Here is a 22,657-nt window from a genome sequence, read left to right as displayed (position 1 = left end):
TTTGTAGGGGACTCAGTGAAGACCTGGCAGCTTCAGGTCCTTGGCCAGGGTCACCACCAGCACCCCAGGGTGGTACTTGCAATGTCCTTTGCTGAAGGAGCAGGGACCCCCAGCTGGAGGACTTCTGAGTTGGTGTCTAGGCCACATTCAGAGGCAGCGTTCCCCATTCGGTCGCTTGCTGTCGAACAGCCAACCCGTCTAAAATCTATTTCTGTATTCCCTGGGTTCTTATCCCGCCCCAAAAATGGCTCACAGAAACTACATTTTCTTCATTCTTCTATGTTTAAAAATACTTATTACCTTTAAAATTAAAAGGCAATATGACTGGATATACAACTATTGGGGCACGTTTTCCTTAAAAATTTTGTAGGAATTGATTTATCACCTTCTAGCATTGAATATTGTTTTGGAAAAGTCTGGGACAACTGCGACTTTCCCCAGTTTTATTCATGACCCGATCTTTTCTCTAGATTGCCCAAAGAAATCTTTCTTTACTAGTGAGGTTCAGAAAGTGGGGCCAACTGTTTCGTCTCTCCTCTGGTTTCACGGAGGAGGGATTTGCCTTTCTGTCTCCTCCCCCCCGGGGGAGAAAGCGCACTCTGTTCGGTTGTCTCAAACCTGCTTGCTCACAGAGACCGGCCAGCGAGGAAACAGGCTAGTAATTCAACACCCTCCCAAGGAGCTGCTTCCTTCTGTCCTTTCCTTCTGGCCTACTAGGCTCTTACCTGAGTCTCAGCACACTGCCAGTACAGACAAGAGGGGGTGCAAATGCAAGAAAAGGGCTGGCAGCTGCTCGCAGGGAATGCAGGGGAGGGTCCCCTCTGGGGCCGCAGGGTCCAACGTCCTTCCAGGACAGCAGCGTCTGTGGAGGGGAAGCATGGCCTGGCCAGGCCAGCAGGTATGACACAGAGAAAGAAGGGTGGTTCCGCGGTGCTTACTGGAAGAGCAACTGCTCTTGTTTGGATGAGAAGTAGCTGGGGGTTTTCTGATTTCCCTGTAGCTGAGTATTTTATTTACTCAAAGAATACTCATTGTTTGCTTGTACTTGGTTTCAGGCAAGGTGGGAAACAGAAAAGCTAAGAGGATATGGTGGTCCCTGTGATACAGGGGCCACAAAGAGAAGGAAACAGAGGTCTCTGTGGAACGAGCTCTAATCCAATCTAGAGGTCTCCAAGGGCAGTATGGAAAGAAATTGTGAGAACTCTTATTTACGCGTATTTCCTATAAAAGTAAAGAAATTACTCTTTAAATAGTTAATGTTTGAAATGACACTGGCGCCCTCACAGGATGCTGTGTCCTGTGGTCACGCGTCACGAGTCATTCCTTGGAAGCGGGGTCCATGAAGGAGGAGCTGACAGTGTGCACACCCACCATATTATTTAGAATTTGCTCCACTGATCCTCACAACTGGGCAAGTGACGAAGACACTACAGCAAAGAAATGGCAAAGCGAAGATGATATCAGTGATGAAAACCCATTAAAAAGAAGGAAGTGCTAGAGCTGACACTCTGCTCCTATGCAAGCCCTCAGTGAAGCCTGTCGCCAGGGAAGAAACCTGTGACAAATTCAAGTCTGGCAAGATGTTGGCTAAAATAAAATTAAAACTTACAGAAAAGTGTATTTGAAGTATGGACTAACATTTGATATCATTAATGACACCTCTCATATTAATTATACTGAACCTTGAGGTACTGGCTTATAAAAATAAAAATATAGGTTATGAATGAATAAGTAGATATATATCACGAATGTGTGCTCAACTTTTTTTAACTGGAAGAGGTAGGCATTGAAAAAGCTTGGTGACCATTGCTCTTTGTAATCATTGCAAAACCCATACCAGCTGTATGAAGAAACCTCTGGGAGAGCAGAGCATAGATAGTTCATTGTTCCTGGCAGCCAGGGGCGCACATCACGGCTAGTTAGCTGCATCATGAAGAATGAATGAAATGTTACCAGGTGAAGAATGGGAGAGGTTGGTCCTTCCAGGTTAGTGGAACAGTGTGAGCAGTGACTCAGACGCTCAGAGAGGATATCCTAAAAAGGAGATCAGTGGGCAGGTCCTGAAATAAACTATGTCTAAGCAGAATGGTGGCAGGTAACAGTGCAAAGGCAGATCACACCCAGATTTAAAGGGCCTGAATCCTATGCTAAGATTTTGGACCATACATACTACATACAATAAGCTATAGGGAGTCAATGGAAGCAAGGAAGTACCAGGATCCAACTAGCAGTTGCGATGTCTCTGACATCGTTTTCAGTGGTCAGCTGGCCAGAAGGAGAAGCAATAAATGATGATACAGATACTGGTTTTTAAAATAGCTATGTATTTGAAACTGACAGCAAATCATAAAAGACTAGCTATACTAGAATTTAGTTTTTAGTTAAAATTATTAAATTAGCCCTTTTAAGAGTCATAGCTGCACTGGAATGTAGTCATGTCCTGGAGCTGGGAGGCTGCTGGTTAAGCAGGTTTCAGGGATTAGTATAAAGGTATATTTGCTTGAGGTAATAGATGACGATAGCCTGTTAAGCGCAAGGCATATAGTTCTGTTTGGGGATTGTTGTGATTTTTTTGCCCTTAAGGTAACATAATTGACTCACAATCCCAAGATATTCTGCAGAACTATGCAAGCAAGAAAGACTGTCCCCAAGCAATTTGCATCAGATAAGGTGAAGAACCACAAGAGGAGAAACAAGCTGGCAGTGTAGGTAACAGCTGCACCCGCCGCCTCCCACAACCACGTCAAAATTACAACTAAAATACAGAACCACCATCACTCTGAGCCTCCTGAGATCTGGCTGAAGCCCCACAACCAGAGAGCTGAAGAAGCACCGAGACCAGTAGTTGGGGCACAGACGTGGGAGGATCGGGGCTGAATCGGAGACGTGCCACGGCCCTACCTGGTGCTGCGGGTTAAACCCGGGAGGGAATCTCGGCGGTGGGGATTTCCTGGAGGAGTAGGAGTCCCAGCCCCACAGCAGACCCCCAGCCCAGGGCTCCAGATCAGGAAGAGACGTCCCCACAACTCCGGGCTGTGAAACCAGCGGGGACTGTCCCTGAGGGTCACAGAGGCTGCGGGAGCCCCAGCAGCTTCTCTCAAAGGGCCCGTGCATAGACTTACTTGGATGCTCCCTCTGAGCCCAGCACCGGGCAGCAGCCTGAAAGGACCCGGGACACTCGGGGGGGAACTAACCTGCCTGGAATTGGAGCAAGAGCTGGAGGGGCGGCTTCCTCTGAGGCAGAAGAGCTGGTGGAGGCCATGGCTCCTTTGGCGAGTCCTCCCCACACACAGCTGGCAGGCAGGTGCCATGTTTGAATCGCCAGCACCTGACTCACCTTTGGCCCTGCCTGGTGATTCCCGGAGGCCCCGCCCCTCCCCACCTGCAGGCTCATCCAGGCCATTTCCTGGGGCTTTTCTACTCAAGTGGTCTCTCGAGCCTCGTGCTTAGGAATTTCCTAAAATCTCTCAAACAAGCAGCAGCGGGCCCCATACAGCTTGATAAGCAGCCCCAGGCCTGGCACTAGCGGCAGCCTGCATTGGCTCATAGCTTGGCCTCTCCTGGACAACACCAAGCCCAGCACAAGTAGCAGCCAACTACGGTTTGCTGTGTAGCTCATGCTGGGTGGCCCTGGGCAAGGCACTGGCACAGGCTGACTTTGCACCTCCCAGGAGGCCTCAGAGACAGTGCACCTGGTGGTCAGACTCGACCACGTTGGATCACAACCCTACCACATCCATGAGTGACACACTCAAGGGGCACACTTGGTGAACACCAAAGCTCCATTGAAGTAAAGCCTGCTCCATAGGGGTGTCTCCAGCACAGCAGCTCTTTGGCTGTAGGTGCACTGGTCCTCACAGCTGATTGGCCTGAGGGTCAGTTCATCCCAGGGACACCAACAGCAAACAAGGCTCAACTACAACAGGACAGTGCACATAGCCCACACAGGGGAGCACTTAGAAGGCCCAGCTCAGGTGACTGGGGAGGCTGAGCCACTGGACCCTATAGGACACCTACTACACAAAGCCACTCTACAAATCCCAGGAGACATAGCAGCTCTACCTAATACATAGAAACAAACACCTGGAAGCAGCCAAAATGCAGAGGCAAAGAAACATGTCACAAAGGAAAGAACAGAAGAAATCTCTAGAAGAGGAACTAAATGAAATAGATCCAAGAAAACTAACAGATACAGAGTTCAGAATTTTGTTTATAAGGATGTTTAAGCAGACTATTAGGGAAATAATTGAAAATCAATGACATAATAAAGTACCCATTTGAAATGAAAGCTACACGAACTGAAATGAAGAATAATTTACATGGAATCAACAGTAGAGTAGAGGACGTTGAGAATCAAATCAGCAATTTGGAACATGAGGAAACAAAAAACACCCAACCAAAGAGCAAAAAGAAAAAAGAATCCAGAAATATGAAAATAGTATAAGGAGCCTCGGGGACAACTTCAAGAGGCCCAACATTCGTATTATTGGGGTGCCAGAAGGGGAAGAAAGAGACCAAGGAATCGAAAACCTATTTGAAAAAATAATTACAGAAAACTTCCCCTACCTGGGGAAAGAAATAGACTTACAAGTCCAGGAAGCACAGAGGGTCCCAAAGAAGAGGAACCCAAAGAGGCCCACAGCAAGACACATCATCATTAAAATGCCAAAGGTTAAAGACAAAGAGAGAATCTTAAAAGCAGCAAGAGAAAAGCAGTTAGTTGCCTACTAGGGGGCACCCATATGACTGTCAGCTGATTTCTCAACAGAAACCTTGCAGGCCAGAAGGGAGTGGCAAGAAATATTCAAAGTGATGAAAAACATGGAACTACAACCAAGATTGGTCTACCCAGAAAAGTTATCACTTAAAATTGAAGGTCAAATAAAGAGCTTCACAGATAAGAAAATGCTAAAGAAGTTCATCACCACCAGACCAGCACTACAGGAAAAGTTGAAGGGCCTTCTTTAAGAAGAAGCTAATGAACAAAAGAATCTGATGAACTAAATAGATCCAGAGACATTGATGCATGTAACAGACAATCATATCTCAGAGGAAAGAGGGGAGGGGGGTGGAGGGTGGGAAGAGATTAACCAAAGAAGTTATATGCATAACCCATGGACAGAGTTAATAACGGGGTGAAGGCCGGGGAAGGGGGTGGGAGCGAAGTGGAGGGGATCAATTGGGGGGAAAAATGGGACACCTGTAATACCCTAAACAATAAAGATAAATTTAAAAAAAAAGAAAGACTGTCGCCAGAAAGGGACCAGGGCAAGGCTGAGGTGGGTCTGTTTCCACATGGTCTGGAATGTGTGGGTTCTTGGCTTTGTGCAGGAAACATTTCTCTTTTCTTTTCTTTTCTTTTCTTTTCTTTTCTTTTCTTTTCTTTTCTTTTCTTTTCTTTTCTTTTCTTTTTTTAATTGTTGTTGAAAGTATTACACATGTCACCCTTTCTTTCCCATTGATCCCCTCCACCCCATATCTGCCCCTGCCCGAGGCCTTCACCTCCAATGGGTTATGCATATATGGATATAAATTTTTTGATTAATTAATCTCTCCCCACCTGCTTCCCACCCCTGCCTTCCCACTGAGATTCATCAGTCTGTTCCATGCTTCTGGATCTATTTTGTTCTTCAGTCTGTTTTGTTTATTAGATTCCACATATGAGTGAGATCATGTAAAACTGAATCAGGAAGAATCAGGAAACCTGAATAGGCCAATAACAGCTGATGAAGTTGAAGCAGCAGTAAAAAAGCTCCCAGCAAACACAAGCCCTGGTCCAAGAGCTTTCTAATTCTTTCAGTTGTAGGGTTAGATAGTTTACTAAAATTTTTTCTTGCTTTTTGAGGGAGGCTTGCAGTGCTATAAACTTCCCTCTCAGGACTGCTTTGGCTGTGTCTCATAGATTTTGGGTTGTTGTGTGTTCATTTTTATTTGTTTCCAGGGAGTTTTTTATTTCTTTCTTGATCTTATTGGTAACCCATTCATTGTCTAATAACATGCTATTTAGCCTCCATGTGTTTGAATGTTTTTGAGTGTTTTTACTGTAGTTGATTTCTAATTTCATGCCCTTGTGACCTGAGATGCTTGATATGATTTCTATCTTCTTGAACTTGTAGAGACTTATTTTGTGTCCTAACATGTGGTCTACCTTTGAGCGTGACCCATGTGCACTTAAGAGGAATGTATATTCTACAGCTTTGGGGTGAGATGTTCTGTAAATATCAATTAAATCCATCTGATTTAGTATGTCATTTAGGGTCACTGTTTCTGTGTTGACTTTTTGTCTGGAAGATCTATCCAGTGAAGTCAGTGGGGTGTTAAGTCCCTGACTATGACTATATTGCTGTTGATCTCTCCCTTAAAGTCCTTAAGATTATTATTGATAGGTCCTTATTTATTGCCATTTTATTTCTTTATGCCTATGTTTGTCTCTATATTTCTTATTATTATTACAGCAGTCCCTTAAAGATTTCTTGCAATGCTTCTATTTCTACTTCTTATTACAGCAGTCCCTTTAACATTTCCTGCAATCCTGGTTTGGTGGTGATAAATTCCTTTATTCTTGTTTTGTCTGGGAACCTCTTTATTTCACCATCTATTTTGAATGACAGCCTTGCTGAATAGAGTAGTCTTGGTTTCAGGTCCTTGTTTGGCATTACCTTGAATACTTCATGCCGTTCCCTTCTGGCCTGTAGAATTTCTGATGAGAAGTCAGCTGACAGCCTTATGGGAGCTCTTTTGTAGGTAACAGATTGCTTTTCTCTTCCTGCCTTTAAGAGTCTCTCTTTTTCTTGAACTTTTGGCATTTTATTTATGATGTGTCTGGTCATGGGCCTCTTTGGATTCTTCTTGCTTGGGACTCTCTGTGCCTCCTGAACTTGTGTGACTTTTTCCTTGACCAGGTTAGGGAAGTTTTCTGCCATTATTTCTTCAAACAGGTTCTCTAACTCTTGCTTACTTTTGACCTCCTCTGGCACTCCTATGATGCAAATATTGTTACATTTCATGTTGTCCCACAGTTCCCTTAGACTGTCCTCCTGTTTTTTAATTATTTTTTCTTTTTGGATCTCTGATTGAGTGATTTTTTTTCTACCTTGTTTTCTAATTCATTGATCAAATTCTCAGCTTCCTCTAATCTGCTGTTTATTCCTTCTAATGTATTCTTTATTTCTCCTATATCATTCTTAATTTCCTTCATAGTTTCCATATCTTTTTTTTATGCTGTTGAGCATTCTTACAATCAGTATTCTGAACTCTATATCTGATAGATTGCTTATTTCCGTTTCACTTAGCTCTTTTTCTGGAGACTTCTCTTGTTCTTTCATTAGGGGTTTGGTTTTTTGTCTCCCCACTTTGGCTGCTTATTTGGGTTTGTTTCTATGTATTAGGTAGGCCTGCTAGGACTCTCAGTCTTTTTGGACAGTCTGTGGTGCAGGCCAATGTCAGATGCTGTTTGTGACTGGCCTTGAGTACCCTGTTTGGAGCTATCAACAACCTACAGCTTAAGGTTCCCTCTGTTGGGGCTGGGTGCATTTGCACTGGACCAAGATGCACTCCAAAGTCTGCTTTTCCAAGGTCCAAGTCCTGAAGCACATTAGGCAAAGACACAAAGCACTCTGAAGTCTACCTCTGCCTGCAGGCTGGTTAATCTGATGTTCTTAATGAGCCTCAGGCTGTTGGAATCCATAGGGTAGGGTGAGAGATTTTCCAGCAGGGTGGGGCAATTGCTTCCCCCTCAGGCAAAAGCTCCTTGGAAGGTAAGTGTCTGCCTTGGCCTTATGGGGACACAGGAATCCAAAGGGGGCCCTCTGAGCTCTATCTCTAGAGCCCACAACCCTAGATTCTCCTCACACCGCTCTAGTTCACTCTGCCCTCCCTCTGCTGGAGCCCAAGGTGAGCAGCTGCACACAAAACTTTGTGCATTGGCTCTTTAAGAGGGGGCCTGCATTTCCAGCTGTCTCTCCCTGGCAGACAGAAACCTGGCTTCTTTTCACAGCCAGATGTTATGTGAGCACCTTTCTCAGTTCTGGTGCTCTTGACTGGGAAGCCCAGCCTGGGGTTTAGGCCCCCAGAGTCCTCAATGGGAACCCCCCAAAGCTGAGATCTCCCTCAGGACCTTCAGCTGCTGCCTGTGGGAGCCCAGCCAGCCCTCTCACACCTCCACACTTCCTACCTGTCTCTGTGTGGTCTCCCCTTTTCCTCCTTGGTTGTGAGGCTGCTCTCCAGCTCGTCTTCAGTTGCAGTTGATTATTCAGGATGGTTTTTCTCTATTATTTGTAATTCCAGTTGGTCCCAGGAGTGTCAGTGTAGCTCCCACTCAGTCCCCCACCATCTCTAACCCTCTCTTCAACTGGTTTTTCTTAAGAAAAGGCAGACGCAGGAGAAGCTGGAGGAGGATGAGCCTGTAGGGACTCTCACCCTGGAGAAGCACTGACCTAAATCTACATAATACCCATTCCCTTGTTTACTCTGCTTTTCCTGATAACCTCCCAACCTCTTCTTTTGTCCTTAAGGTGATGGCTTGGGCCATTTCTAGGAGTTACTCAGTTTTCTTGGGACTCTTCAATGCATATGAGAGGTGTACATATTATTAAACTTCTGTTGCTTTTTTCCAGTTAACCTTTTTATTACTGGGTTGTCTCCACCAAGAACCTCAAAAAACAGAGGAGCCTGGCCAGGCATGGCTCAGTGGTTAAACATCAACCTAGGATCCGGGAGATCAAGATTTGATTCCTGGTCAGGGCACATGCCCAGGTTGCAGGCTTGATCCCCAGTCGGGGTGTGCAGGAGGCAGCAATCAGTGATGACTCTCATCATTGATGATTCAACTCTCTCTCTCCCCCTCTCCCTTCCTCTTTCTGAAATCAATAAAGATATATTTTTTAAAACCCCACAAACCATCATTTAAAAAAAAATAAATAACAATTTTTCCTCCCCTGCAATAGAAACAATGGCATAGAGAAAATGCAGTGTCATTTATGTATGAAATTCTTGGTAAGCGTCCCTGCTTGTTCAGCAGAGGGCACTCTGCAGTCAGGAAACACTTCATGACACAAGTTCAGGTGATTTTGAGAGTACGTTTATTAAAGCTGGGAACAGTGTAAAAAAGGAAGGGCTTAAAATAGAATAGGCAAGATCATACCAACAGGAGTGAGTCCAGGTGAGGCTTCCTTGGCCCTTTAGAAAGAAAGTCACAGCAGAGGTGGAAGAAGGAGCCAGCTGTGCTGTGTGGATTCAGGAAACAAGTTATAGATGCAAAAAGAGGGCCCTGGGAGACAGGTCTACGGGGTTAGCCCGAGACACACTGCCGCTGCCCACTGCTCCCCTGGTTGCAGTCTCCTGGGAACCTTTATAGCTTAGGAGAAAGAAAGCCAAGATACGCCCTGTGAGAAGAAGGGGTGAGGGAGGGAGGCTGGGGCATGCTCAAGAGAAAGCATGGTTTTATGTTTTCTAAAGATGGGAATTTTAGAAGAGGTCTCAGGGGAGGATCTCAATAGAATATTCATCAGCTTTCCAGGTATGTCCTTTAATATGCTGATTCATCAAAAAGTGCCTATGGAGCAGTCAGGGTCCTTCTCTGGTCAGTTTCACCTTCAACAAATATCACTGAAGAGGGAGCAGCGGGACCAAGGCAGATCTACCCCGGCATGGTCTGGAATGTGTAAACCATTTGCTCCTAAATGTCCTTGGTTAGGGAAGATAAGATCTTGCATTTTATTATCTGGCTGTAAGTTGCTTGGTCATCTGTTTAGCCGTCTCAGTTTCCCATTCCACTTGCCAAAGAATTTTCCTAGCTTCTTACTAACCCGCCTCAAGACGACCTGGCCACAGCCACAAAAGCTCCAGACAGGGTGCTGCCAAGAGCTAAATAAATCAGATGAGGAAGCTTGCGGAAGCTTGCACAAGAACTGACCAATCAGCCCAGCCCATGACCCTGAACCCCTTATTCATGATTTTTTTTTTTTTTGCCTTTAAAATTCCCTAATTGTAAGCCACTGGGGAGTTTGGGGTGTTATGGGGTTTTAAGCAATAGCTTCCTGTTCTCCTTGCTGGGAGCCTTGCAATGAAGTGGCCCTGATGCCCCCACTGTGCGCAGGACAGATGAGCCCTTTCATCCTGGTCACATATTGTTGAGAAAATTGGAGCACTGTTTTAGCTCCAAGACCAAAAAAAAAAAAAAAAATACCACTCGATATTTAGGAGATACTGAGAAACTAAACTTTTTAAAAATTTTTATTTTTAATTCTGGTAAAATGCACACAATGTTTTTTCTTAAGTGTACAGTTTAGTGGCATTAAGTACATTCACACTGTGCAACCATCCACCCATCTCCAGATCTCGTTTCTGCAGAACTGAAACTATACACTGACTTCCCATTACTCCTCCCCCAGCCCCTGGCAACCACCATTCATTTTGTCTCTATGAATCTGACTACTACAGTTACCTCATGAAATCATACAGTATTTGTCTTTTCATAACTGGCTTATTTCACTTAGCATAATATCTTCAAGGTTCATTCATTCATGTTATAGCAGGTGTCAGAAATTAAATTCTTTTAAGACTGAATAATATCCCATTGTGTGTAGTGTTAAAGAGAAAACCACAGGCCCAAAATGGTGTCACTTGCACTAAAGCACATGATACTAAACCTAGATTTAATACCTGATCTAACTGTGTCACAGAAGAGAAAGTTTGTTCACCTGGAGCCAGCAGAACCAAACATGAAACACTGAGAATCTCAGTGGAGAAAGTTGGCTATTTTATTATAAATGGCACCACCCGGAGAACTGGAGACGGAGGAAGCTAATGCTCAAAACCCAAACTCCCAATCCAGGGTTCAGGGTGGGCTTTTAAAGGGCATGAGGGGAACAGGTATGCGGAAGTGCTGGTGGGGCAGGTTTTAATTGGAGGGCCTTGGAGCTGGCCATTGATGGTAAGGGGTGTCAACACCAGCTCTTCCCGGACAAATGACCCTTTGCTTCTGAAAGGGTTCCAGTATTCAAGATCCAGTTATATCCAGGCCCTTTGGTTTAGGGGGAGGCGGGGAGAAACTTTGGTTGTGGGTGCAGCTGGGGGTCAAAGTTTTCTCCTTTGCTTATGCTTTGGCTGCAAGACTCGCAGTTTTGGTCTAGTCTCCCCAAAGCAATTCAGTATCTGGTTAAACAGGATAGACCATTTTGAGCTGGTTCTGTGGTTATAACTGCTGCTTCAACCTCCCCCAGAAACATAATCTTAATCAACTGGTCTGGAATTTTCTGGTCAACACCAATGAAGCAGTTTGTTTTGTGGGTCCTCTCCATTCCCCACAGAGAAAAGGCAGACTGCATGATTAAAACCCTTGCCATTCCTTTTTCCCCAAAAAGATGGTGTCCTAGTCTAAATATAACCCTTTCTTTTCTTTTGTTAATAGCTCCCTTGCCTCACCTTTCTTCCGGTAGAAACCTTCCACTCTGTACCACCCATCAGTGCACCGTTCTAGTTGCTGGATGCGATGCTGCCCGATTCATGAATTGCTTAATAAAGCCAATTAGATCTTCAAATGTACTCCGTTGAATTTTTTTCTTTGCCAGTATATACCACGTTTTGTTCATTCACTCATGGGTTGATGTACACTTAGGATTGTTTCACATTTTGGCTGCTGTGAATAAAGCTGTATGAACACAGTGTACAAGTATCTCTTTGAAACTCTTTCAATTTTTTGGAGTATAAATGAGAAATTAAATCTTTTGATAAATTTCCTTTCTAGGGGTTATTTGGAAAGAGGTAGTGAGTTCTCTCAGAAGCTTTCTTAATGCATTATTTTCTTGAAAAATGTTATGAATATGTGGTGGCCATTCAAAAGCAGGCTGGGCATGTCAAGAGTTCCTACTCAGAGCTGGCCTGTTTCTGCTTTGAAAACATAATTAATCAATGCCCACTAGGCATCTAAAAGGAAGAGGCAAAGGTGTTACTATATGAATCTGTGTATATCTATCTAAATATGCATGTTTTGATTTTATTTAAATGGCAAACAAAGGTCTAGGGCAGATTTGGAAGAGAAATGGCAAGCTGTGGAGCCTTCGTGAGCAGCAGCCCCTGGTGAAACAGCCTCTCTGTGGAGTGGCATTCCTGCCAGCACTCCATCCTGTGGACCCCATTCCTGCCAGCACACCATCCTGTGGACCCCATTCCTGCCAGCACTCCATCCTGTGGACCTCATTCCTGCCAGCACACCATCCTGTGGACCCCATTCCTGCCAGCACTCCATCCTGTGGACCCCATTCCTGCCAGCACTCCATCCTGTGGACCCCATTCCTGCCAGCACTCCATCCTGTGGACCCCATTCCTGCCAGCACTCCATCCTGTGGACCCCATTCCTGCCAGCACACGGTTCTGCAGCAGTCTGCCCCTGAGGCTGAAAATGGCTCCTCCAGCATATCCTCCTGTGTGTACTCATTCATGTCAGAAGGGATTTATTTATACGCTTGTTGATTTCAGGGACTCACTTTGCAAGGGAGCCCTGTCAATTGTAGTATTTATAATGTTTCATTAATGGGTACTGTCTACTCTTCTGTTCGTTTTCTACACAGTCTGGCCCTGCATCATAAAACACCATTTCCCGAGGATTTCGGAGCAAGCATTCTCTGGCCTGCCCTCCCCCCACCGAAGCAGCTCACAAATCACCGGCAGCGTGGGGGAGGGGAGGCCGCTGACGGAGGGGAGCGGGCCGGAGAAAGCCGGGCGGGCTCCGTCTGCACAAAGAAGGCAATCTCTTCTGTGAAAGCTCTGCCATCCCGGCCTGGACCCAGGCCGCTTAAACCCAAACTGAACGCCGGCCGCAGGAAAACACACTGCCTCACTCAGGAACAAAAGTAAATGTGCCCACACTGAGCTGCTTTCTCAGAACCTTCTCTGCGTTCTAGTCTCTCGTCGCCTGGGCCAGCTGGTCCGCACCGCGCCCAGCGATGGCAGGGCAGGGCTCCGAGGCTCCCACCCAGGCAGCCCTTCCATTAAAGGGCATGGGGAGGCTCCGCCGGGAGCAGCGGGCATGGGGAGGCTCCGCCGGGAGCAGCGGGCATGGGGAGGCTCTGCCCGGAGCAGCGGGCATGGGGTGGCTCCGCCGGGAGCAGCGGGCATGGGGAGGCTCTGCCGGGAGCAGCGGGCATGGGGAGGCTCTGCCCGGAGCAGCGGGCATGGGGTGGCTCCGCCGGGAGCAGCGGGCATGGGGAGGCTCCGCCGGGAGCAGCGGGCATGGGGAGGCTCCGCCGGGAGCAGCGGGCATGGGGAGGCTCTGCCCGGAGCAGCGGGCATGGGGTGGCTCCGCCGGGAGCAGCGGGCATGGGGAGGCTCCGCCGGGAGCAGCGGGCATGGGGAGGCTCTGCCGGGAGCAGCGGGCATGGGGTGGCTCCGCCGGGAGCAGCGGGCTCTCACCCAGGGTGAAGGGGGCGGACAGTGGGATGCAAGCAGGGGAACGACAAAGCTGAGAAAGCCCAGGTCTCTGTGGTCCCGGAACCGCCCCACCCGCTCCCGCAGACACTGCAGGGCCGAGCGCTTCCCAGCCCCAATCCTCCGAGCATTTGACTCCTTCACTTAAATGTTAGGATTGGTAGCTTTCCAATCTTTGTAGCTGGAGAGCACTGAGAAGGTATGTCGGAAATAATGACGGATCCGCAGTCTCTTTCTTTCAGTTCCTCTTCACTGATTGGCCAAGTGTCGGTTGCCTAGGAAACTGCGTGCATCCCGGCGGCAGGGCGCGCTGCCCGGCTGTGACCCGGGTATTAAGTGGCGAAAGCTGGCGGGAGTGGGAACCCCGAAAGCTGGCTGTCTTGTCATTTCAGTAAGTGTGTAAAAAAGGGTATATCTTGCTTTAAGAAAACAATGCTTTAAAATTTTATTACCAGATCAGCCATGCATTGCCTCCTTTCTGTCAAACTTCAAGTAATTAAAACAACGACTTTGTGTGTAATGGAGAAATGCAAAAATCACTTGAGAATCTGCCGTCGAATGCACTCTGAAAGTTGTGAGAGCAAATATAATTTTAATAGCTTAGGGGGTATCTTAGTTCAGTTATGCGTAAAACAAATGCTGGAGTTTATTTTACACTAAGTTATTTCTACAATTGTCTCAGGAAGGGAAAAGTTAGCAATGTTGGCACATCATTAAAACTAACGGCAGGTAAGCGATGATGGACTTCCAGCCCTGACACCTTCACGTCTGGGATGCAGCGACCTCGGTGGAGAGAAATTGTGTGTAAGAAACAGACAAAAAGAAACGCAGGAGGGTCCAGCTGAGAACTAAGCTTTTTTTGCTTTGAAAGCCCCTTCTCGGGAACTCCATGGACCAGGGAAGGGTGAGCAGATCATCGGAAAGGCCTCAAGACTGGCCGTCACCGGCAGGTGACCTTCCCACACACCGTCAGTGCCTGTGGGGAACAAAAGCGCGGCACCCCAACTCCCAGTCGGGGAGGGGCAGCCCGGCTAGGGCGAAGGCGGGTCTTGACGTGGGTGTGGGGGGTCCGAGGGCTGGGTGGAGGGGCGCAAAGGCCGGGGCGGATGGGGGACGTCTGTAATAGTGTCACCCATGTTTTTAAGGCCGGGGGGGGGGGGGCACGAGCAAAACGTAGGCAAGAGGAGCGGACCTTGAAGCAGAGCGCCCAGCCCCCCGGGCGTCGGGTTTTCGGAGGGTAAGTGCCAGGCTCGCCGCGTCCCGAACGCCCTTCACCACACAGCCGCCGACACGCGCGACCCGGGCGCGCCTGCGCCCGGCCCCGCGGCAGAGCGAGGGGCGCTGACCTCGGCGGGCGGCGGCCCCGACCCCGCGCCCGGCGGGCTCCCGCCCTCGCCCCTCCCCGGCGCCCGCAGCCCGCCCGAGCCGGCAGCGGAGGCGCGGCTCGGCCCCCGCGCGCAGCTCCAGGCCGGCGCGGACACCGGCGGGTGGGTCACGGTCCCCGAGGCCGGGGCGCGGGGGGCCGCTGCGGCCGCGCCCCGTCTTTAACTTGCTGTGTGACCTTTGGGGATCGTTCGCCCTTGACGTTTCCGCGCCCGCAGGAGCTGGAGCAGAAACTCGGGGTGAAGCCCCAGATCCTTGGAACCCCGGCCGGCGGGGCGAGCGGGGGACCTTCGGGCCGAGCGCAGCCTCGCCCACGCTCGGCGGCAGCGTCCGCGGCCTCGGCGCCGGGGCGTCGCTCTGCGCCCGGCAGGGCCGGCCGCGCTCCGGCTCTTTCTCTTTGCGCCCCGGAAGGGAGCTGAAAAACCCCCGCGGGAAAGCGAGGCGCTGACGGCGCGCCCCAGGGTCCGGGAGGGTGTCCTCCCCGCCGCGACCCGGCCTCCCGCTGCTCTCGCGGGAGTTCCGGCGGGAGCGGGGGCGGGGGCGCCTCGCGCGGGCGGAGCCGCGGGGCTCGGGTGGGCGGTGAGCCCGTGCAGCGCTCCAGGCGCCCTCTGCGCCCTCAGGTTCAGCATCTCTCTCTCTCTCTCTCTCTCTCTCTCTCTCTCTCTCTCTCTCTCTCTCTCTCTCTCTCTCCTCTCTCCGTCTGTCTCTGTCTCTCTGTCTCTCCTCTGTCTGTCTCTCTGTGTCTCTCTCTGTGTGTCTCTCCTCTGTGTCTCTCTGTCTCTGTCTCTGTCTCTGCTCTCTGTCTCTCTGTGTCTCTGTCTCCCTGTGTGTCTCTCTCTGTGTGTGTCTCTCTGTCTCCCTCTCTGTCTCTGTCTCTCCTCTCTGTCTCTGTGTCTCTGTCCCCCTGTGTGTCTCTCTCTGTGTGTCTCTCTCTGTCTCCCTCTCTGTCTCTGCTCTGTCTCTCTGTGTCTCTGTCTCCCTGTGTGTCTCTCTCTCTGTGTGTCTCTCGGTCTCCCTCTCTGTCTCTGTCTCTCCTCTCTGTCTCTGTGTCTCTGTCTCCCTGTGTGTCTCTCTCTGTGTGTCTCTCTCTGTCTCCCTCTCTGTCTCTGCTCTGTCCCTCTGTGTCTCTGTCTCCCTGTGTGTCTCTCTCTCTGTGTGTCTCTCTCTGTCTCCCTCTCTGTCTCTGCTCTGTCTCTCTGTGTCTCTGTCTCCCTGTGTGTGTCTCTCTCTGTGTGTCTCTCGGTCTCCCTCTCTGTCTCTGTCTCTCCTCTCTGTCTCTGTGTCTCTGTCTCCCTGTGTGTCTCTCTCTGTGTGTCTCTCTCTGTCTCCCTCTCTGTCTCTGTCTGTCTCACACGAAAAGTAACAAAGTGATCGGCTCCTTCTTTGACTACCTAGAAACTGTAGATTTGAAGGAGGGTGGGTACTCCGAGTCTGCGCACACACTTTGTGTGCTCGCCGGGTCTCGGGGGGCCTCTCCCTCGCAGTGCCGCAGTTTTTAGGCGTGTCCGCCTCCCCATCAGCAGCCGGAAGATTGGGGACCGCGTGGCCGCTGTGGGATCCAGAGCCTGATGGAAGATGACCACCCTTGGAACCCAGGCCCCCAGTGGACAATAAATGAACCGAACCCAAATCCGGGGAGCACCTGGGGTGTGACTTTTAAATAATTGTGGGAGGCATCCCACGCACTTATGAGCCCTTTGTTCTGCCTTAGCCCCGCCCCTGGGCCCCACCCTCGTTCTGACCGCTGGACAGTCCAGACTGCGCTCCTAGCCCACCCACCCCATCCACTCCAAGGAACAAAAGCCAACCCGCGCGGTGGAGGGTCCTTGGTGCTAGCGGAGGATCTGTGGACTCTTGGAGAGGGTCGAGCGGGCCTGGAGAAAGCAGAGGGTCGCCCCAGCCCTGGGTGCTGCAGCCACGGAGAGGGCGCTAGAGGCCCTTATCAGAGACAAAGAGAACGGGCTGATGCTGGGCGGAGCGGAGGGCATCCTGGGGCTCTCGAGCCTCCGGTGTCCAGGGTCGCGGCTCTTCACACCCCAGCACCCTGATTACACGCGACTTCCTCTGCGCCCGCCTGTCCTCTCCCAAGGCTCTGTGCGGCCAGGGGTCGGCCGTTGGACAGTCGTTGGCCTCTAGGGTTGGGGAAAGGGGCAGTGGTCTCACGGGGGTCGGGGGCTTACGGATATCTGGCCCTTGGCGGAGGAGGCGCCCCAGTCGGCGCCGGCAGCACAACCTTCGCCGCCTCAACCCTACCACCTGCCAGCACCCGCAGCAAATCGCCCTCTTTTCCGGCGCACCTGACGGCCTCTCCACCTGCTCCGATCCCCTTGCGTCCCCTATCCAGTGCCAGCTCTTCCCCCATTCCCTGCCTGCCACATTCAGTGTCCTCGGCTCCTTCACCCACACCCAGTTCTCAGTACCCTGTATTTCCACCCCACCCCACCCCACCCCCACCCCTACACAATGCGCAGGCCCCCACCCTGCTCCGCAGAGCCCCTATTCCTCGCCCGGCCTGCAAACCTGTGCTGATTGGCTACGGGCCCATGGTCCAGCCCCCTGGACAGTCCCTGGGGCTTGAAGCATTACGTCAGCGGGGCCTGGAGACTGCTAGCGCGAACGCGACTGGGGGGCTCGGGCTGGGGGCGCGGCCTGCGCGGGCCGCCCCACCCTTCTGGCATAAAAGGCCGAGCCCGCTGGGCCGGCGCTCTCAGCCCGTCGGCTCCGAAGCTCTTTCCCTGTGGCCCCGTAGTGGGTGTGTAAGGGAGAACGGACAGACTGACCAGACGCCGACCGGAGCCAGAAGAAGCTAGCTAGCGCCATGCGTGAGATCGTGCACATCCAGGCGGGCCAATGCGGCAACCAGATCGGCGCCAAGGTGGGCGCGCTGGGGAGTGGGCCGGGAGGGGCGGGGGCCCGGGCCTAAAGCTCTTCGGGGTTCCTGGGCGCCAACGGCATCCTGAGCAGGCCCGGAGCTCTCCAAACACAGGCCTTCCGGGGGGCTTTGCGCAGCCGAGTGGGGCGTGGACTGTCGTGAGGGAGGGGGAGAGAGCTTTCTTTCATTTTTGCTGGAACTCATTTGGAATCCCGGTCACTCCGCTTTCTCCCTACTCTCCACTTAGCCAGGAACACGGGCCTGGAAAAGGCGCCAGAGTGTCTGCGAGGCTGTGCACCCGTGTTTGCGGGAGGCGCCGGCACGCGCGGAGAATTGATTTTACTCGCTTGAGCCCGAGTCGAGCTGTGGGGGGAGGGGAGGAGAGCGATTGTCTTGAGATCTCAGGACGTGCTCTGAATCGAAAACCACCCTCCTTCAGGTCCCTCCGGCCCCTGTTCCCCGCCCACCCCGTCCGCGCCGACTGGGCTCCCTGCGCGCCCGCCTCGGGAGGGCGCCCGCTGCTGTGACCCTGAGCTCGGAGCTGCGCCGCGGCGGGTGCTGGCGGTGCGGCGGCTGGTCCCTCCCACCCCCAAAGACTCTCACTTCTGCCAGGAGCAGCTGTACGCGGGGGAAACGCCAGATTTCAACGTTTTGCCCCTGCAAAATACAGTCCCGCGGCTGTGCGGGCCCCACCCAGCGCTAAAGCCCCTGGAAGGTTGGGTGGCGGGAACCGAGTCCCGCGGGGGGCGTCTATTCACTGTGAGTCTCGGCCACGCAGGGGTGAGCGTGGCTAAGCGCAACCTTTTACTGTGTCTCAGTTCTGGGAGGTCATCAGCGATGAGCATGGGATCGACCCCACCGGCAGTTACCATGGAGACAGCGACTTGCAGCTGGAGAGGATCAACGTGTACTACAACGAAGCCACTGGTGATTGCCTCAGCGTCCCCGCCTCTAGTTTTTTACCCCTCTCACCTGGGGGGCTGACCCTGGGAGCCTGGCCCTAAGGGAGGGTGGACTGAAGGGCTTGGATTCACACTTTCTCTGGGGTGTTTCTGTGAGCTCCCCAGTTCACAGCCAAATGAACCCTGTGAGAACTCGGTGGGTCTTGCACCTGCCTCTGTTTGGGGGTCCACAGCAGTGCTGCAGCAGGAAGCTGGCGCCACGCCCTTCTCTTCAGAGTTCTCTGCGGGCAGGTCTAAGTCCAGTTCTGTCCCTCGCAGGGAACAAGTACGTACCTCGGGCCATCCTGGTGGACCTGGAGCCGGGCACGATGGACTCCGTCAGGTCTGGACCCTTTGGCCAGATCTTCAGGCCCGACAACTTCGTGTTTGGTGAGTAACTGGTACAGCTGATAGCGTGGGAGCCTCACTTTACAGGGACAGCTCAGCTTGAGGGGTGTGACTGCCTGGGGAAGTATGAAGGACATCCAGTTGAGTGCTGATTAAATCTTAATATAAGCTAAAGCGAGTTTCCCCTCACCTCTAATAGCCTTCCTTATTTATAATTATATCCACGACCAAATACTTTAATGTCTGCACATTTGGGCGATAACCCAAATTAATCTTATCGGAACACTGATTAAGGGGTTTATGGTTAAAAGGAACTTAGCCCAGCCGTCAGTGACAGGAAGTGTCTCCCCCCGGCAGGCCAGAGCGGGGCCGGGAACAACTGGGCCAAGGGCCACTACACGGAGGGCGCCGAGCTGGTGGACTCGGTCCTGGACGTGGTGCGCAAGGAGTCGGAGAGCTGCGACTGCCTGCAGGGCTTCCAGCTGACGCACTCGCTGGGCGGCGGCACCGGCTCGGGCATGGGCACGCTGCTCATCAGCAAGATCCGCGAGGAGTACCCTGACCGCATCATGAACACCTTCAGCGTGATGCCCTCGCCCAAGGTGTCCGACACGGTGGTGGAGCCCTACAACGCCACGCTCTCGGTGCACCAGCTGGTGGAGAACACGGACGAGACCTACTGCATCGACAACGAGGCGCTCTACGACATCTGCTTCCGCACGCTCAAGCTGACCACGCCCACCTACGGCGACCTCAACCACCTGGTCTCGGCCACCATGAGCGGCGTCACCACCTGCCTGCGCTTCCCGGGCCAGCTCAACGCCGACCTGCGCAAGCTGGCGGTGAACATGGTGCCCTTCCCGCGCCTGCACTTCTTCATGCCCGGCTTCGCGCCGCTCACCAGCCGCGGCAGCCAGCAGTACCGCGCGCTCACCGTGCCCGAGCTCACGCAGCAGATGTTCGACTCCAAGAACATGATGGCCGCGTGCGACCCGCGCCACGGCCGCTACCTGACGGTGGCCGCCATCTTCCGCGGCCGCATGTCCATGAAGGAGGTGGACGAGCAGATGCTCAACGTGCAGAACAAGAACAGCAGCTACTTCGTGGAGTGGATCCCCAACAACGTGAAGACGGCCGTGTGCGACATCCCGCCGCGCGGGCTCAAGATGTCGGCCACCTTCATCGGCAACAGCACGGCCATCCAGGAGCTGTTCAAGCGCATCTCGGAGCAGTTCACCGCCATGTTCCGGCGCAAGGCCTTCCTGCACTGGTACACGGGCGAGGGCATGGACGAGATGGAGTTCACCGAGGCCGAGAGCAACATGAACGACCTGGTGTCCGAGTACCAGCAGTACCAGGACGCCACTGCCGACGAGCAGGGCGAGTTCGAGGAGGAGGAGGGCGAGGACGAGGCCTGAGCGCGCGCTCGGAGGGGCGGCCTGGGCGCGGGCGCCGCCTTCTGGACGGGGTCACCTGCGCGCGGGCGCCCCCTCCGGAGCGGGGTCACCTGCGCGCGGGCGCCGCCTTCTGGACGGGGTCACCTGCGCGCGGGCGCCCCCTCCGGAGCGGGGTCACCTGCGCGCGGGCGCCACCTTCTGGACGGGGTCACCTGCGCGCGGGCGCCCCCTCCGGAGCGGGGTCACCTGCGCGCGGGCGCCGCCTTCTGGACGGGGTCACCTGTGCGCGGGCGCCCCCTCCGGAGCGGGGTCGCCTGAGCTCCGGCGCGGGCCTGGGAGCGGGGTCACCGGGAGAGGAGAGGGAGCGGGAGGGAGGGTTCCGGGGAGCGCCCGCCCCGCAGGGAGGAAGCATGGCCTGCCCTGGGCGTGCAGCTCTGGGGCTCCTCACTGTTGCCTGTCTTTTTTTTTCTTGTAACACTGCCGACGTCAATGTAACATTTGAGATACTTCTGAACTACTGTTGTAATGGTTAAAATCACATAAACATTTGTGTCCTAATGGTCCTCTTTTCTGTCTCCTCTTTATTGAGTTCTTTGTTATCAACTTAAACGCAGCTTTCAGAACACATGGCGTTAGATCCTTCCTTTAGAAAAGGGAAGGGGTAGGTAAAAGTTCGGTTTTTTCAGTGGTCAAACTGAACCAACCACGTCCAGACCAGTTTAAGATGGGAGAACAATCCAAATGTTAAAATGCCTTTAAGTAACCAATTAGTTAAAAGGGTGCCTACCTGGAAGTACACTAAATGCATTTTAATGTAGAAATCCTACTATACCTCTATTTCCTTTACAGTTTTTAAAAAATATTTACTATATCCACACAGCACAAAATCATAAAGGATGGAGAGTGGAAAGTAAATCTCTCTCCCTTCTGTGTCCGGTGGTGTAGTGTCTGCCCTGGAGGGCAGCCCTCTGGCGTTGCTACAGAAATATTCCGTATACTTCAAACTCAAGTACATTCTCTGTTTCCTTTCATTGCACTGATTATGATACTAATGATACTAACAACGCTGTTCTGCTGCCTCTCTTTCTTTTTACTAAACAGTGTATCTTTAAAATTCAGAGAGCCTCTCCCTTTTAAATGGATACATGGTATCCATTATGTAGCTGTACTAGATTTTATTTAACCATTTTCTACCAATGGCCATGTGCGTTATTTATACTTTTTTTCTTATAGTGCCACAGCAAATAGTTTTGTGAGTATAAGATTGTGTATATGAGCCCCTTCCGGTTTGGCTCAGCACTTAAGAGTGTTGGCCCATGAACTGAAGGGTCGTGTGTTCGATTCCCATCAAGAGCAGATGCCTCTTGCAGGCTTGATCCCCGGTCCCAGTCGGAGCTTGTGCAAGAGGCAACCAATCGCGTCTCTCATGTTGTATGTTTCTCTCTCCCTCCCCCTCCCTCATTTCCACTCTAAAAAAGCAATGGAAAAATATCCTCGGGTGAGGGTTAACAACAACAATAACAACAACAAAAGATTTTGTATATGAGAATAGCTACCCTGTAAATTTCTCTAAGTGTAATTTTCTGTCAAAGGTATATGATGCTATGCCTTTTTAAGTTGGTGAAGTCACCTGGACTTAGGACTAGCCATAAGTTTGTAAATAGTTAATACACTAAAATTCTCAAGCAACTTTTCCTTCCAGCAATTATGCTGATACTACCTAACAAAATATTTGTATTTAAGTTAATGACAGTTGAATTTACGTGGAAGAGAATTCTGCATTACCAGAGAATTTTACTTTAAATAGGCAAGCCAACATTTTTACAGGTCATTGCATTCTTACCATGCAGAGCTGGGATTTGGGTTTTGAATGCAAGCCTGCCTCTAGACTCGAACTCAGCCACTGCTGAAGCAGGTGACTTTCAGGTAAGGGCGTGTGCTACCATGGGATCCGTTCTATGTTGTCAGGTGGTGCCAGTGCACTGCCTCGATCTGGGACAGTCAGTGTCTCATTCAGGTAAAGATGTGGAGTGTAAGTTATACACAAATGTACAAAACTTCTTTATAGGCCCCAATAGGAAGAAAAAAATCAAGAAAACTAGGTTTATGATTTTTCTAATTTTTAGACAAATTAAAAATTAGAAAAAGATACTACTTTAAATCTTACCCTGTGCTTACTTCATTCTATTTGGTTCTACTCCATCTTACATGTTTAAAAAGAGAAAAGGAAAGGTATGGGGTGATTAGGAATTTCCATATTAAAGAGACTGGTACATATTTGAAAACAGTCC

The 22,657-nt window shown here is 51.1% G+C and overlaps 1 protein-coding gene and 1 long non-coding RNA gene across 2 annotated transcripts; both read left to right on the top strand.

Annotated features, from left to right (window-relative positions):
• The first annotated feature begins 12,722 nt into the window (after positions 1 to 12,722).
• Positions 12,723 to 13,945, top strand: LOC308560919. The gene is made up of 2 exons (XR_013999407.1): positions 12,723 to 12,851; positions 13,668 to 13,945. It is a non-coding gene; the product is annotated as an uncharacterized lncRNA (long non-coding RNA).
• Positions 13,946 to 17,387: 3,442 nt separating this feature from the next.
• LOC308561277 (tubulin beta-2B chain) lies at positions 17,388 to 20,924 on the top strand. The gene is made up of 4 exons (XM_081146082.1): positions 17,388 to 17,683; positions 18,499 to 18,607; positions 18,901 to 19,011; positions 19,327 to 20,924. The coding sequence occupies exons 1-4, from the start codon at positions 17,627 to 17,629 to the stop codon at positions 20,385 to 20,387; spliced, it is 1,338 nt and encodes a 445-aa protein (XP_081002208.1). The 5' UTR covers positions 17,388 to 17,626; the 3' UTR covers positions 20,388 to 20,924.
• Positions 20,925 to 22,657: the final 1,733 nt, after the last annotated feature.

This window comes from Miniopterus schreibersii, assembly GCF_964146895.1.
Source record: "Miniopterus schreibersii genome assembly, chromosome: 8".
Lineage (NCBI taxonomy): Eukaryota > Metazoa > Chordata > Mammalia > Chiroptera > Miniopteridae > Miniopterus > Miniopterus schreibersii.
This window is presented reverse-complemented; position numbering and strand designations above follow the sequence as displayed.